This window comes from Mercenaria mercenaria, chromosome 4, assembly GCF_021730395.1.
Source record: "Mercenaria mercenaria strain notata chromosome 4, MADL_Memer_1, whole genome shotgun sequence".
Lineage (NCBI taxonomy): Eukaryota > Metazoa > Mollusca > Bivalvia > Venerida > Veneridae > Mercenaria > Mercenaria mercenaria.
Window position 1 is genome coordinate 32,476,120 of NC_069364.1, and position 17,653 is coordinate 32,493,772.

General features: G+C 37.3%; 1 protein-coding gene across 1 annotated transcript in view; it reads right to left on the reverse strand.

The window, feature by feature from the left end:
* Nucleotides 1-17,653, reverse strand: part of LOC123551405 (transcription initiation protein SPT3 homolog) — a 138,121-nt gene that overhangs the window by 26,477 nt on the left and 93,991 nt on the right. The window contains exons 8-9 of the mRNA XM_045340324.2: nt 16,447-16,522; nt 15,347-15,468 (exon numbers count right to left, since the gene is read on the reverse strand). Coding sequence (XP_045196259.2) covers nt 15,347-15,468; nt 16,447-16,522 — 198 coding nt within the window. The remainder of the gene's footprint in view (nt 1-15,346; nt 15,469-16,446; nt 16,523-17,653) is intronic.

Genomic DNA, 17,653 nt, shown 5'->3' on the forward strand with positions numbered 1-17,653 from the left:
ATTCTGACCAAGTTTCATTAAGATTGGGTCACAACTGTGGCCTCTAGAGTGTTCACAAGCTTTTCCTTTGATCTGGCCTACTGACCTAGTTTTTGACCGGACATGACCCAGTTTCGAACTTGACCTAGAGATCATCAAGACTAACATTCTGACCAATAAAGATTAGGCCACAAATGTGGCCTCTAGAGTGTTCACAAGGCAAATGTTGACGGACAACGGACAACGCACGCCAATGCATGCCGGACAATGAATGGTCACAATAGCTCACCTTGAGCACTGGTGAGGTAAAAAACAACAGTTTCTGACATTAGGTTCCCCACTTTTGAACATGACCTAGATTTTATACAGACAAACATTCTGACAAAGGTTTATGATGATCAAGTTGAAAAAGCTGCCAAAGATTTTTTTTTATGATTTGACCTAATGACCTAATTTTTCCTCATGTGCCCCAGTTACAAATTTATCCTACATTTAAAACAGACAAACATTCCGACCAAGTCGAATGAAAATCATGCAGATTATGTGACATTTTGAAAGTTAAAAATGTCTTTCTATTATTTGACCCAGTGACCATGTACTTGACCTAGATAATCCAGTTTTGACCCTAACCTTGATTTGAAAATGACAAAGATTCTGACAAAGTTTTATGAAGATCAAGTATAGAAAATATAGATTTGACCTTGTGACCTAATTTAAGATGTCAGATAACCAAGTGTTAAATTCAACCTTTATTTCATAGAGACAAACATTCTGACAAAGTTTTATGAAGATCAGGTGAAAATGTGGCCCCTAGAATGTTAACAAGTTTTTTCTATGATGTGACCTAGTGACCCAGTTAGGATCTCAGGTAACCCAGTTTTGAACTTGACCTTCTTTTCATTGAGAAAAACATTCTATTTTAAAGATCAAATTTAATGGAAAATGTGGCCTCTATGATTTGACCAAGTGACCTAGTTTTTGACATCTGGTACTTAAGATAGAATTCAAAGAGACAAACATTCTGAAAAATGTTTTACGAAGAACAAGTCAAAATTTTTTATGATTTGACCTAGTGACAAAGTTTTTGACCTCAGGTAATCCAATATCAAACTTGTTCTATATTTCATGGAGACAAACATTCTGACAAATATGTATGATAAGCAGCAAATGTGGCCTCTAGAGTGTTTTTTTATGACTTGACCTAGTGACCTAGCTCAAGATCTCAGGTGACCCAGTTTCAAACTTAACCTTGATTTTATAAAGACAAATATTCTAACAAAGTTTTATGAATTTGAGGTAGAAATTGTGGCTTCTGGAGTGCAAACAAGGTTTTCCTATTGAGTAACCTAGTGGCCTTGTTTTTGACCCTAGATGACCCTGTAAAAAACTTGTCTGAGATTTTATTGAGGGTACCATTCTGAAGTTTCATTAAGGTTTTGGCAAAGTTGTGACCTATAGAGTGTTAACAGGAGGATTGACGCCTGACGACACCGTACACAGTATGATCACAATAGCTCATCCTGAGCACGAAGTACTTTAGGTGAGCTAAAAAGGGGGAATAATTCATAAATATTGGCGCCAGAGCTATGGATCTTGTATCATATGATGTGAATAATGATGTTGAACAACTACTTTAAGTTTGAATCAAATCCATTTGGTTATGACAAAAATAGAGTGAAAGTGCATCAAAACTTTAACCTGAAATTCTAAGTAAAAAGTAGCCTAAGGGATAATTAACAAAATATTGGTGAGAGAGTTATGGCTCTTGTGTCAAATGATGTGAGTAATGATGAGGAACAACTATTTTAAGTTTAAAGCAAATAAAAGCGAGAGGGTCATGATGACCCTGGATCGCTCACCTGAGTAATATGAGCTACATGTTTCAAGTGTCAAACTGATGCTAAAATATTAAACAAGAGCACCGCCAAGCAGGGCAATATACACCCGAAGGCTTACATCATAGGATGGGAGCAAAATTTTAAGAACCTGACTGTTGTAGCCCAAAGGACTGGAACAACAAAAGGAAAACTACAAAAAACAAATCTAAGTCCACAAAAAAAATATTCAAAGTCTACAAAAAAATCCTTATCAGGTACAGGTATGTAAAACTAGACCTAAAAATTGAAAGTACCATCCATGTTGTACCACAGAAAAGTGGTCTCGGTTTTTCCCTACGGCCAATAATAAAAAAGTTTCAAAATAAGCTATTTATAGTAATATAAAAGGGAAGTAATTCAAAAAAAAAATTATTGTAAGCACAAAAAAGAGATCTGCCAAATAAAAACAAGAGCACTGCAATGCAGAGCAATATACACAAAGCAAAGTCATATATGACCTTTGACCCTGAAGTGTGACCTTGACCTTGAAGCGAGTCATCCAGAACATGCGCTCTGTACATCGTCTCAGTGTGGTGAACATTTCTACCAAGTTTCTTTGAAATCCTTCCAGCAGTTCAAGAGTTACAGAGCGGACACAAAACAAACTGGTAAGACTTTTGACCCCTGTGACCTTGACCTTGAAGCGAGTCGTCCGGAACATGCGCTCTGCACATCGTCTTGGTGTGGTGAACATTTGTGTCAAGTTTCTTTGAAATCCTTCAAGAGGTTCAAGAGTTACAGAGCGGACAGGAAACAAACTGATATGACCTTTGACTCCTAAGTGTAACCTTGACTTTGAAGCGAGACATCCGGAACATGCGCTCTGCACATCGTCTCGGTGTGGTGAACATTTGTGTCAAGTTTCCTTGAAATCCTTCAAGGGGTTCAAGGGTTACAGAGCGGACAAGAAATTGCTAACGGACAGACAGACTGATAGACAGACAGACACCAGCGTCATAACATAATACGTCCCTTCGGGCATATAAAAAGTCAGTAGGTCACATTCATTGTCAATGAAAATCTGTTTTACGATCGGTGTGCAAAACTGTGTATGTCATCAAAATTTTAAGGCTGTATCTTAAAAAACAAGAAAGTAGGTCAGCAGGTCAAGGTCACAGTCAAGTGACATCATATTACTTGGGATCATCAGGTAATTATAATTAAACAGTCCTGCAAATAGGATCAGATAATATTTTAAGTATTTTTTCCCATTTAACTCTTATAATAACTAAGTGACCCCGGGGCGGGGCCTCTTTTAACCCCAGGGGCATAATTTGAACAACTTTGGTAGAGGACTACTAGGCAATGCATCATACTAAATATCAAAAGCCTAGGTCTTGTGGTTTCAGACAAGATTTTTAAAGTTTTTTCCGATATAAGTCTATGTAAAACTTGGGACCCACAGGGCAGGGCCTCTTTTCATCCAAGGGGTACAATTTGAACAATTTTGGTAGAGGACCATAAGACAATGCTACAAACCAAATATCAAAGGCCTATGTCTTGTAGTTTCAGACAAGAAGATTTTTTTTCCTATATAAGTATGTAAAATTAGGGACCCACGGGGTGGGGGCCATATTTCACCCTAGGGGGAAAATTTGAACAGTCTTGGTAGAGGACCACTAGATGATGCTACATAACAAATATCAAGGTCCTAGGCCGTGTGGTTTTGTACAAGAAGGTTTTCAAAGTTTTCCCTATGTAAGTCTACATAAACCATGTGACCCCCCGGGAGGGGCCATATTTGACCCTGGGGGATAATTTGAACAATCTTGGTAGAGGACCACTAGATGATGCTACATACCAGATACCGAAGCCCTAGGCCCTGTGGTTTTGGATAAGAAGATTTTTTAAGTTTTACCTTTCGGTTGCCATGGCAACCATAATTTGCATGGAATCAATTCTTTGAACAATTTTGAAAGGGGGTCACCCAAGGATCATTCCTGTCAAGTTTGGTGTTATTCTGCCCAGTGGTTTTCAAGAAGAAGATTTTTTTAGAAAATGTTGACGGACGGACGACGCACGACGGACATTGAGCGGTCACAAAAGCTCACCATGAGCCTGTGGCTCAGGTGAGCTAAAAAAAACATTGCAGCAAGTTTTCTTACAGTCTAAACAGTGCAAGGTCAAGCTTTTTTTCACAGTATAAACAGTCAAGGTCTATTGTTTTAAAACAAGTGTAACAGGATGCTAAAAATATGAAATATGCCGCCAGAGATGAGTAAATTTACACCATTCTGATCCTCTATAAAGTAAGTTACTAGGGGTAATTAACTTCTCTAACATAAAGCAGTTTGATAATGTATGTATGTATGTATGTATGAATGTATGTATGTATGTATGTATACAATACAATACAATATATACAATGACATCTACATATGTAGGGAATTCTTTTTTTCTTAATACCACCCTTTAATATTGTAGAATTATAACTCTTGTGGTTGTCTCCCATAGGTAAAACTGTAACAGGAAGTTAAAATGGTGACCTTTCAAGACAAGGTATATAGCTGTGGGCATGATAGTACAGACTGACTGTTATCACTGATCTTCAATTTAGTTAACATGCAACAATATGCACATCAAAAATAACTTTGTGTGATAGATGACAGATCACACTAGAAACTTCTCATACAATCCATTTCAATATAAAGTAGTTCATTAATGCAATGTTGCTGGAATGACATGTGCAGATGTATCATACCTAAATGTTATTGTTATTTGTTTGTTTCTTTCCTGATATATTAATTTTTCTGTTTTGTAAACATCATTCATCTTATAAGTTATGCTAGACTTGAATATTATAAATTCCTGTCAACTGAACTTTTACAAGGAACATTCCTGAAGCTTGTAAGTGCGAAATGCTAGTGTTTATTCAGGTCTTCTTACAAATATCAACCATTGTAGTTTTTCAAGTCTAGCTGACAACTTCATCACATGACACAGAGGAAGAATATGGTCAAATATACTAATCTCATGGGAGATTAGTAATAATCTCACTTGGAATTGTACTTATCAGAGATTGTATTAATCTCGCTAGGGATTGCACTAATCTCACTGGGAATTGTACTAATGTCACTTCAGACGGCACTAAACTCACTGGGAATTGTACTAATCTCACAGGCCATTGTACCAATCTCACTAGGGATTGCACATATCTCATGGGGGTTGTCCTAATTTCACACAGCATTATACTAATCTCACTGGGGATTGTACTAACCTCACTGGGGATTGTACTAATCTCACTGGGGATTGTACTAACCTCACTGGGGATTGTACTTATCTCACTGGGGATTGTACTAACTTCACTGGGGATTGTACTAACCTCACTGGGGATTGTACTAATCTCACTCACTGGGGATTGTACTAATCTCACTGAGGATTGTACTAACCTCACTGGGGATTGTACTTATCTCACTGGGGATTGTACTAACCTCACTGGAGATTGTACTAACCTCACTGGGGATTGTACTAATCTCTATCACTGGGGATTGTACTAATCTCACTGAGGATTGTACTAACCTCACTAGAGATTGTACTAATCTCACTGGGGATTGTACTAACCTCACTGGGGATTGTACTTATCTCACTGGGGATTGTACTAACCTCACTGGGGATTGTACTAATCTCACAGGGGATTGTAATAATCTCACTGGGGATTGTACTAATCTCACTGGGGATTATACTAATCTCACTGGGGATTGTACTAACCTCACTGGGGATTGTACTAATCTCACTGGGGATTGTACTAACCTCACTGGGGATTGTACTAACCTCACTGGGGATTGTACTAACCTCACTGGGGATTGTACTAACCTCACTGGAGATTGTACTTACCTCACTGGGGATTGTACTAACCTCACTGGGGATTGTACTAACCTCACTGTACTAACCTTACAGGGCACTGTACTAATCACACTAGGGATAGTACTAATCACATTGGGAATTGTACTAATCTCACAGGGCATTGTACTCATCTCACTGAGGATCGCATTAACCTCACTGTGGATTGTACCTATCTCACTGGGGATTGTACTAATCTAACTAGGGACTGCAATAATCTCGCTGAGGGCTGTACTAATCTCACTTGGAACCGGACAAATCTAACCAGGTATTGCACTAATCTTACTGGGGATTGTACTTATCTAACTAGGGACTGCATTAATCTCACCGGGGATTGTACTAATCGTAGTAGGTATTGCACTAACTTTACTGGGGACTGTACTAATATGTAGGGATGCACTTACCTCAATTGGGATTGTACCTACCTAAATATTGGTTGTACAATCCCACTGGGGATTGTACTTATCTTACAGGGCATTGTAATAATCTCACCAGGGATTGTACTTATCTTACAGGGGATTGTACTAATCTCACTTCCGACTGCACTGTGGATTGTACTTATCTAACTAGCGTTTGCTGTAATCTCACTAGGTATTGTACTTATCTCACTGGGGATTGTACTAATTTAACAGGGCATTGTATTAATATAACTAGGGCTTGCACTAATCTAACTTGGGATTGAACTAATCTAACTTGGGATTGTATTTTTCACATTTATGAGTTAACTACTTTCACACTGGAATCTGTACATATCTCACAGGGGATTGCATAATCCTACCAGCGATTGTATTAATTTTACTGCAGACTGAACTAATCTCAATGGAGATTGCACTTAATACGTCACTGGAGATTTTACTAACAGCAGTTTAGATTTCAAATCAAGGACTGAAACTTGCAAAACAAACATACTTGGACACGTTTTCCAGGGGTTTATTGTGAAATGTTAGACATTTTTACAGGCAACTGAATATAGAAGATACAGTTGTTTCTCAACCTGCTCTAAATATGCATCTAAATCTGCCAATGAAGTAAATGAGATATGTTTATGACATTACAGTAAAAGGTGGAGTTTTTATCTAGGTTAATAACACCTTTACACACAAATACCTCTGGAAAGAGGCTTAAACGATGTTTAAAAGTTAACCAGTTTCTTAGTTATCAACCTCTCTAGATCAACAACCTCAATACAACAACCAAATTTTGTTTTTTGCAGTACTTGCTATAGATTACATTGTTCTGACACATTATTTCAAGAACCATAAAAGAGTTGCAAATCAATAATATCCTCAGTGAAATAAATATTTTTATGTTTCTTTTGCATTAGTCCACAGCAAAATGCTACTGGAACATATATTGGCTAGAAACCACAAACAAGAGGGCCATGAAGGCCCTGTATTGCTCACCTGACCTATTGACCTAAAGATCATCAAGATTAACATTCTGACCAAGTTTCATTAAGATATGGTCTATTAAATGTGGCCTCTAGAGTGTTAACTAGTTTTTCCTTTGATTTGACCTGGTGACCTAGTTTTTGACCCTACATGACCCAGATTCAAACTGGACCTTAAGATCATCAAGATTAACATTCTGACCAAGTTTCATGAAGATACAGTCATAAATGTGCCCTCTACAGTGTTAACAAGCTTTTCCTTTGATCTGACCTGGTGACCTAATTTTTGACCCCAGATGACCCAATATCAAACTCGTCCAAGACTTTATTGAGGGTAACATTGTGACCAAATTTCATTAAGACTGTGCCAAAATGTCAACCTCTAGAGTGTTAACAAGCTTTTCCTTTGATTTGACGTGGTGGCCTAGTTTTTGAACCCAGATGACCCAATATCGAACTCGTCCAAAATTTTATTGAGGGTAACATTCTGACCAAGTTTAATTAAGATTAGGACAAAATTGTGACCTCTAGAGTGTTAACAGTCAAATTGTTGACCACGGACAGACGACTTACGATGGACGACGACTGACACAGGGCGATCTCAAAAGCTCACCTTGCGCACTTCGTGCTCAGGTGAGCTAAAAATGCAAAAAATCGATTCAACACATTGATGTTTTTATAATAATGCAAATATGACTTCTCATCTTCATACTTTACTGCCTTAATAGTCTTCAAAACACATTGATTTTTAATACAAATATTTTGTTTACTTCAAATCCCAAAATGCTCATCAATTTCAGAAAGTCAAATATTTGAAATTACATACTTTTATTTTAAATCTCCATTGTCTAATATTTCAGCAAAACTGATTAAATCAATTTTACATAAAATCTTCTTCTCTATTTTTGCTGTATTTACTGTTTGATCCAACGTTTCTGTAACAAGGCTATTCTCTGATTACTGTCTAAATTTACAACAATTCCATTGATATTATACATCATTCTAAAGAACTCCAAGGGAGGTAATAGAAACTACTTAAATTTTCAAAACCTCTTGACTAGTTTCAAATTCATCATCCAAAAACATCTCTGATGAAGGTATTTTCCATACTTTTGACAATAAAGGTTTTTTTTAATTCAATTCTGACTTATTTGTAAATAAACTCACTTTTAAACTGTTATAAACAGATACATTTAGATGTTAAAAAACAACATTAACTGGTTTTGAATTTATCATCAAAAATCAATTTTGACTAGACGCTTATCCTTCGTTAATTTCAGTGGTACAATTTCGACCCGATTGTTGTTGGATCCTTACAAAACTTTCAGGAAATCTGAGTTAGCATTAAAACAACATGCTTGTATAAGAATAACAACTGCTAAAGTTTTGAGGAAAAACTTTTTAAAAAGTACTTTCATTAATTGGCCTACAAAACACAGGGATTTCCTTAATGAAAAATATCTTTTTAGTCACAATACTTTTAAAACAAGAGCTATCCGTAAGACAGCCAATGCCAAACTATTCAAATTATTAGCAGGAAAATGTTACCCTAAATGTTAAAATATCTATAGAGCTTCAATCTAGTATCTGCATTCGTTTTGGAGATAGTAACTTGCATGCAAAACTTTAACCAGAAGTGTTATGTTCAAAAGGAGACATAAATTGACCAAAATGCATGTCAGAGTTATGGGACTTGATGCAATCAACTAGTTTTATAACCCCGAAGGCACATGTGAAGTTTCAATTTAATATCTGCATTTGTTCTGCAGATTATAGTAACTTGCACGCAAAACTTTAACCAGAATTTTCTAAGTCTAAAAGAGGGCATAATTTGTCCAAAATAGATGTCAGAGTTATGGGACTTGACCCAGTAAGGTTGGTAATTACTTTGAAATCATTTAATTTCATGGTTTTGGTCAAAACAGCAATTTCGTGGGGATATGAATTCGTGGATTTCAACGTTTGAACATAAAATGAATGGGAATTTTAGTTGTTCCTTGGGATTAAATTTCGTGGATTGACTCAACCATGAAATCCACGAAAATTAGTCCCCCACGAATATTAATGATTTCACAGTGTCTAGAAAAATGAAAAATAAGTTTCAAATCTATATGCCTTTAAGTAATAGCTGTATGTACTTGCACGCAAAACTTTAACCAGGATTTTCTAAGTCCAAAAGGGGGCATAATTTGGCCAAAATGCAGGTCAGAGACTGAGTTATGGGACTTGATGCCATCAACTAGTTTTATAACCCCAAAGACACATGTGAAGTTTCAATTCAATATCTGCATTAGTTTTGGAGATAGTAACTTGCATGTAAAACTTTAACCAGGATTTTCAAAGTCCAAAAGGGGGCATAATTGGACCAAAATACATGTCAGAGTTATGGGACTTGACCCAGAGAGGTTGGTAATTGATCTAGAAAAAGAAACAAAAAATAAGTTTCAAATCTATATGCCTTTTAGTAATAGCTGTATGTACTTGCACGCAAAACTTTAACGAGGATTTTCTAAGTCCAAAAGGGGGCATAATTTGGCCAAAATGCAGGTCAGAGACTGAGTTATGGGACTTCAACTTGATGCTATCAACTAGTTTTATAACCCCAAAGACACATGTGAAGTTTCAATTCAATATCTGCATTAGTTTTGGAGATAGTAACTTGCATGTAAAACTTTACCCAGGATTGTCTAAGTCCAAAAGTGGGCATAATTTGCCCAAAATACATGTCAAAGTTATGGGACTTGACCCAGTGAGGTTGGTAATTGATCTAGAAAAAGAAAGAAAAAATAAGTTTCAAATCTATATGCCTTAGCTGTATGTACTTGCACGCAAAACTTTAACCAGGATTTTCTAAGTCCAAAAGGGGGCATAATTTGGCCAAAATGCAGGTTAGATATATGGAACTTGACACTATCAACTAGTTTTATAACCCCCAAAGACACATGTGAAGTTTCAATTCAATATCTGCATTAGTTTTGGAGATAGTAACTTGCATGTAAAACTTTAACCAGGATTTTCTATGTCCAAAAGGGGGTATAATTTGCGCAAAATACATATCAGAGTTGTGGAACTTGACCCAGTGAGGTTAGTTATTGACCTAGAAAAAGAAAAAATAAGTTTCAAAGCTATATGCCTTTAAATGATAGCTGTACTTACTTGCATGCAAAACTTTAACCAAAGTGTGACGCCGACACAGACACCGATGCCGACGCCAGGGTGAGTAGAATAGCTAGACTATTCTTTGAATAGTCAAGCTAATTAAAACAAAGTTTCTTTCAACACCTCTGCAGACCTAAGAATGATGTATACAAATGTAACTAGAAAACGCTTTTGTAAAAAAACGCATGTCTCCCCAAATGCAAAGTCCTATAGGCAAGAAGTCAATAGGGGTCAGGAGCGAAAGTCAAAGAGACACTGATGGTTGGCTGCAATAGGGATCATCTACTTGGCATGTCCAGTCATCCCGCTAAATTTCAACACTCTTGGCCTAGTGGTTCTCAAGTCACTGTTCAGGCTCCTGTGACCTTGACCTTTGATCAAGTGATCTCAAAATAAATAGGGGTCATCTACTCTGCATGTCCAATCACCCTATTAAGTTTCAACATTGTAGGTCAAGTGGTTCTCAAGTTATTTCCAAAAAATGATTTAAAATGAACAGGCCACTGTGACCTTGACCTTGACTTCAAAATCAATAGGGGTCATCTACTCTGCATGTTCAATCATCCTATGAAGTTTCAACATTCTGGGTCAAGTGGTTCTCAAGTTATTGATCGGAACTGGTTATCAATGTTCAGGCCCCTGTGACCTTGACCTTTAACGGAGTGACCCCAAAAACAATAGGGGTCATTTACTCTGTATGAACAATCATCCTATGAAGTTTCAACATTCTGGGTCGAGAGGTTCTCAAGTTACTGACCGGAAATGGTTATCAATGTTCAGGCCCCTGTGACCTTGACCTTTAACAGAGTGACCCCAAAATCGTTAGGGGTCATCTACTCTGCATGACCAATCATCCTATGAAGTTTCATCGTTCTGGGTCAAGTGGTTCTCAAGTTACTGACCGGAAATGGTTTTCAATGTTCAGGCCCCTGTGGCCTTGTCCTTTCACAGAGTGACCCCAAAATCGTTAGGAGTCATCTCCTCTGCATGACCAATCATCCTATTAAGTTTCAACATTCTGGGTTAAGTGGTTCTCAAGTTACTGACCGGAAATGGTTTTCAATGTTCAGGCCCCTGTGACCTTGACCTTTGACGGAGTGACCCCAAAATCAATAGGGGTCATCTACTCTTCATGACCAATCATCCTATGAAGTTTCAACATTCTGGGTCAAGTGGTTCTCTAGTTATTGATCGGAAATGGTTTTCAATGTTCAGGCCCCTGTGACCTTGACCTTTGACAGAGTGACCCCAAAAACAATAGGGGTCGTCTACTCCGGCAGCCCTACAACCCTATAAAGTCTGAAGGTTCTAGGTCAAATGGTTCTCCAATTATTGCTCGGAAATGAAGTGTGACGTACGGACGGACAGGGCAAAAACAATATGTCTCCTGGGGGAGACATAATTAGTTTCAACAATTTTGAAAAAAACAAGAGCTGTCTCCATAGGATGACACATGCCCCCGATGGCACTTTAAATGAATAGTTATGGCCGATGTTCGAGTTTAGGACCTTTGACCTACGGAGCTGGGTCTTGCGCGCGACACGTCGTCTTACTGTGTCACACATTTATGCGTAGTTATATTAAAATCCATGCATGAATGACAATGATATGGACCGGACACGCCCATCAATGCACTATCATGAAAAAAGACCTTTAACATCTAAGTGTGACCTTGACCTTTGAGCTACGGACCTGGGTCTTGCGCATGACACGTCGTCTTATTGTGGTACACATTCAAGCCAAGTTATTTGAAAATCCATCCATCGATGACAAAGATATGGACCGGACACGCCCATCAATGCACTATCCCTTAATGTCTAAGTGTGACCTTGACCTTTGAGGTACGGACCTGGGTCTTGCGCGCGACACGTCATCTTACTGTGGTACACATTCATGCCAAGTTATTTGAAAATCCATCCATCGATGACAAAGATATGGACCGGACACGCCCATCAATGCAATAACCTTTAATGTCTAAGTGTGACCTTGACCTTTGAGCTACGGACCTGGGTCTTGCGCGCGACACGTCGTCTTACTGTGGTACACATTCATGCCAAGTTATTTGAAAATCCATCCATCGATGACAAAGATATGGACCGGACACGAAAAATGCGGACAGACCGACAGACAGACGGTTCAAAAACTATATGCCTCCCTTCGGGGGCATAAAAAAACAGTCACAGAACTGGTGAAATAAACAGTAATATATACATAAATCAAATAACCCTAGAGTCGATTAAGTTTCCAGTCTACAGACAGGGATAAAACATTTAAATATTGCTGTATATCTTTTAACTATAATTTTCCTCTAGCAATCTATTATGCATGAGGCTTTCATATTAAGGATATATTTGATATACAGACATATTTCCTGGAATCTCAAGGTTGTATATGTTTCAAAATACTGAAACTATTGTAACCAAATAACGACAGCTGTTTAATGACAATGCGCTGAACTATTTTAAGCCCTTCCACCTAATACTAGCTTATATACAAAAGCATTAGTAACATTTTCTAAGTTGAAGAAGCAAATTCAGGGAATTGGTATCCCCTATCAAACGGATTAAAGGTTTCACCCTTAAAGAAGCATTCTCTGCCTATAAAAGCACTTAAGCACTTAAATGAAACTGAATTTCTGTCTATCTGAAAGCTACTCCTTCCTTACTAATTTACTGATCAAAAACCATTTGTCTATATTTAGTAACAATGAACTTGACCAAAGCTATGTGAAATGAATCAAAAACATTGGTCTCTATAAGGCATAAAAAAAAAATATTTACATTCGCCCTATTCTTTTCCATTGAAACTTTTGACATTGGTCTCTATAAGGCATAAAAAAAAAATATTTACATTCGCCCTATTCTTTTCCATTGAAACTTTTGACGTTCATTTCGTATGAACAGCAAAAGGAAAGGCGCAAAAGTTACGTCATCGCTGCTCAGTGATAACCGACCGCCGTTTTGACAACGTCCGCGTATAGTCAGGGAGAACGTTCCTTAGATGACGTCGCAGTTGTTCCGTCTTATGAACAGAATGGCCTGGAAGCTGATTTTAATGTTAAATGCTACAAATTATATGCAATTCATAATATTATATAGTTTACAAATGGAAAGGAAATATAATGTAAATATAAGAAATGAAACTATTTTTTTCTGTGTTCAAGCGAAATGAACGACAGAATAGGATCGGCAAATTAAACATGAATCCCTAGCGCAATTCATTGATTTGCCGATCCTATTCTGTCGTTCATTTCGCATGAACACCGAAAAAATCATTTCTTGTTTCCGGTAACATGCTAAAAAAAATTAGGGTAGGTAGGTTGGTAAATTTTTTGAATTTGGATTTTTTTCTTATAAAGTGGGACTTTTAGGAAATTATTTTTATGTCAAAAACTGAATACAAATAAGGGGGTTATGCCTTTAGAGCATCAGTAAGTTGATTTCTAACATCAGTGACCATTTAACTATAGTAGCCCCTTAAAGGGGCTAAGTCTACTGATTTGAACAAACTTGAGAGAGGACCTTATAATAATGCTACAGACCAAGTCTGATGAAGATCCATCTTGTGGTTTATGAGAAGAGTCGTTGGAAGTTTTTTTCCTATCTTTAGCTCTGGCGGGCCCTAATAGGGACCAAGGTAAACCATTTGAACAAAACGGATAGAGGTCAATTCCAGGATGCTACTCAACAAGTCCAACAAAGTTCAGGTGAACTAAAAACAGAACGTAGTACAGGCCTGGAGACCTGCTGCATCAAGACTGTGTAAGGTATGTTTCTTTCTTGTTACATTCTGCCACAAATATAACTGATAAACTAGAAGCCCTCTTTGATGGAGGATAAAAAATTGTTTGTGTTTGGTTTAATGCCATTTTCCAACAGTATTTTTGTTATTTAAATCAGACAATTTTCCTCTATCATGTACCAGTAGTAAGATGTTCTCACCTAGTAACTGCAAACTTCTCCAATTAAATCAAAGGTGGAGGACAAAGGATATCAGACACAGTCTCCTATCAGATCATCGCAGAGAACATACACCTTGCCCCTTGGATCAAACTGATGACCCTGTACTCCCTAGATATACACTCTCCATATTAATCTAGGCAGGCAGGTAGGATAAAAAATAACAAGAGCTGTCGGAGGACAGCAACACTCGACTATTCAACAGCCTTGTCAATTGAATGAATACAAAAGTCGAAAAAGGGGCATAATTTTGTAAAATGCAAAGTACAGGTATTGAACCTCTGTACTGCATGTCATATCATGACAGTGAACAAGTGTGTGAAGTTTCAATCCTTTCCAATTTGTGGATACTGAGATACCAGCTTACATACAAAAACTTAACCAAAAACTGCTAAGTCAAAGGGGCATAATTTTGTAAAAATGCAAAGTAGAGTTATGGGACCTTCACAGTGCATGTTAGATCATGACAGTGAACAAGTGTGTGAAGTTTCAATCCAATCCAATTAGTGGATACTGAGATATCAGATTACATACAAAATTTAACCAAAAACTGCTAAGTCGAAAAAGGGGCATAATTTTGAAAAAAAAAAGAGTAGAGTTACGGGACTTGCTTAGTGCATGTCAGATCATGACAGTGAACAAGTATGTGAAGTTTCAATCCATTCCCACAAGTGGTTACTGAGTTACCAGCTTACATACAAAACCTTAACCAAAAATTTCTAAGTCGAAAAAGGGGCATAATTTTGTAAAAAAGCAAAAAAGAGTTATGGAACCTGTGCAATGTAAGTCAGTTTGTCACAGTGAATAAGTGTGTGAAGTTTCAATCCATTCCCACAAGTGGTTACTGAGATACCAGCTTACATACAAAACCTTAACCAAAAATTTCTAAGTGGAAAAAGGGGCATAATTTTGTAAAAAAGCAAAAAAGAGTTATGGAACCTGTGCAATGTAAGTCAGTTTGTCACAGTGAATAAGTGTGTGAAGTTTCAATCCATTCCCACAAGTGATTACTGAGATACCAGCTTACATACAAAACCTTAACCAAAATCGGGACGCGGACGCCGATGCGGACGCCGACGCATAGGCGAGTCCAATAGCTCTACTATTCTATGAATAGTCGAGCTAAAAACAAATTATGATACCTGTGCCACAGTTTCATATGCTAGATAAGCAATCAGTTCTACAGCATGTAGGTTGGGTTTGACATCCAGGTTGATACTTGTTAACAGCCAGTCTTTAAACCTCTGTGATTTATGCTTCCTGGCTACAAATACAATATCTTTTGTTTACTTGATAAGGGTAAAATACAGTGTAAACTTTCTAAAATGAAAGCCATAAAGAAGACTGAAATATGTTTGTTGTATAGAGGTTACTCCTCTTATCAGGTTGATTTACTCTGTATTTTGTGTAAATGGAAAGAAACTATGGGCCTTTGTTTTCTACCTCCAACACGATTTTAGCATAGTCATTAGTTAAAAGGTGTACACATGGTAACCCCCTTTATTTCTGTGAAGGGTCAGTAAATTTACATGTCCTTGTAGGCTAGAAATAAGCAGTTAGTGAAACAAAACAATTATTGGGTTTGTTAGTGACCCTCGACAGAAACACGCTGGGTTAGTATGAAAAGTCCATGAATATTTCCGTTAAAACACAGAAATTTGACATCACATCAACGTATTACCTGGCTCTATACAGGCCCTACGAAAGAGAGCTACCGCATTTTGACCTAATATTTTATATAAAAGATTTCAGAATCAAAATGCTATAACAGACTGGTGTTCCATTGATTCATACACACTGTATCTGTTATTAGGCATGTAGAATAACTAACTAGATTCTACTAACTCCAAAGTTATTCTGCAGGACATGTTACTTGCATATTTTAACACTGTTAAAACACTGTTACTTGTTGACGTCATGTCAACCTACTGTATTTATACATGTGCCATGAAATTGTGCTTCCCTATTTCATCTATTTCTTTACATAAGATACATATTAAAATCGAAATAGTTTATAGCAGAACTGTGTTTAAACAATCGGTTATATGCCGCATGATTAATTCACTTGGGCAATGCCCTACTGAAATTATTCCGCAAGCATTTAACCTCATTGTATTGTTTTGATATGTTAAAACATGGTTCTGTTATTTATTATTTCTTAAGTAAATTCTGAAATGATGTGACATATAAAGAGACTTAACATTCATAAATCTTTTTATGAAAGTACTATGTATATATTTACCAAAACTGCTCTGCCTCGCCTCACAAAATTCTAAGTATTGTTTTGGGTCCAAGCATCTAGATGTTAAATCTGCCCTCTGAAGAAATTGTACAGAAATTTATCTCATTTGACAATTAATTAACATTAAAAGTAAATACTAGTAAGGTGTAGATCTAACTTAAAAAGATTTGATACTCATCAATTGAAGTAACAAAAGAATTCCAATATTAAAAGGTAATAGTAAACTGCCTGGAAGCACTGAGCACAGCAAATGCTACCAAAGCCACACATCACAACATAGGCTAACCATAATTAGAAACTGTACTGGAAAGGCATATTAGATGGGTTGTTTGAAATATCCATGAACAAGTAAATTTTAATTATACAAGGCAGTCTGAAAGACAGCTAAATCCCCCGCCACTGCTATGAATAGTGAAAGGGTAAACCTTTCATTTTAGCTGTGACCTTGACCTTGAACTGACATGGCTAACTCATGAATTCTGCACAACGTCTTGATGAGGTGATCATTTGACCCAAGTTTCATGAAAATCCTTCAAGGGGTTTAGGAGATACAGAGCTGAAACCTTTGACCTTCAGTTGTGACCTTGACCTTGAGTTGACATGGCTGACTTATGAGTTCTTGATGAGGTGATCATTTGACCCAAGTTTGATGAAAATCCTTCAAGGGGTTTAGGAGATACAGAGTGGACACAAAATGGAAGGCTCAAACCTTCGACCATTAGTTGTGACCTTGATCTTGAGCTGGCATGGTTGACTCATAATTTCTGCACATCGTTTTGATGAGGTAATCATTTTACCCAAGTTTTATAAAATTCCTTCAAGGGGTTTAGGAGATATAGAGCGGACACGAAATGGAAGGCTCAAATCTTTGACCCTAAGTTGTGACCTTGACCTTGAGCCGGCATGGCTGACTCATGGGTTCTGCACATCGTCTTGATGAGGTGATCATTTGACCCAAGTTTTATAAAATTCCTTCAAGGGGTTTAGGAGATATAGAGCGGACACAAAATGGAAGGTTCAAACCTTTGACCTCGAGTTGTGACCTTGACCTTGAGCCGACAAGGCTGACCCATGGGTTCTGCACATCGTCTTGATGAGGTGATCATTTGACCCAAGTTTCATGAAAATCCTTCAAGGAGTTTAGAAGATATAGAGCGGACACAAATGGAAGGCTCAAAACCTTTGACCCTAAGTTGTGACCTTGACC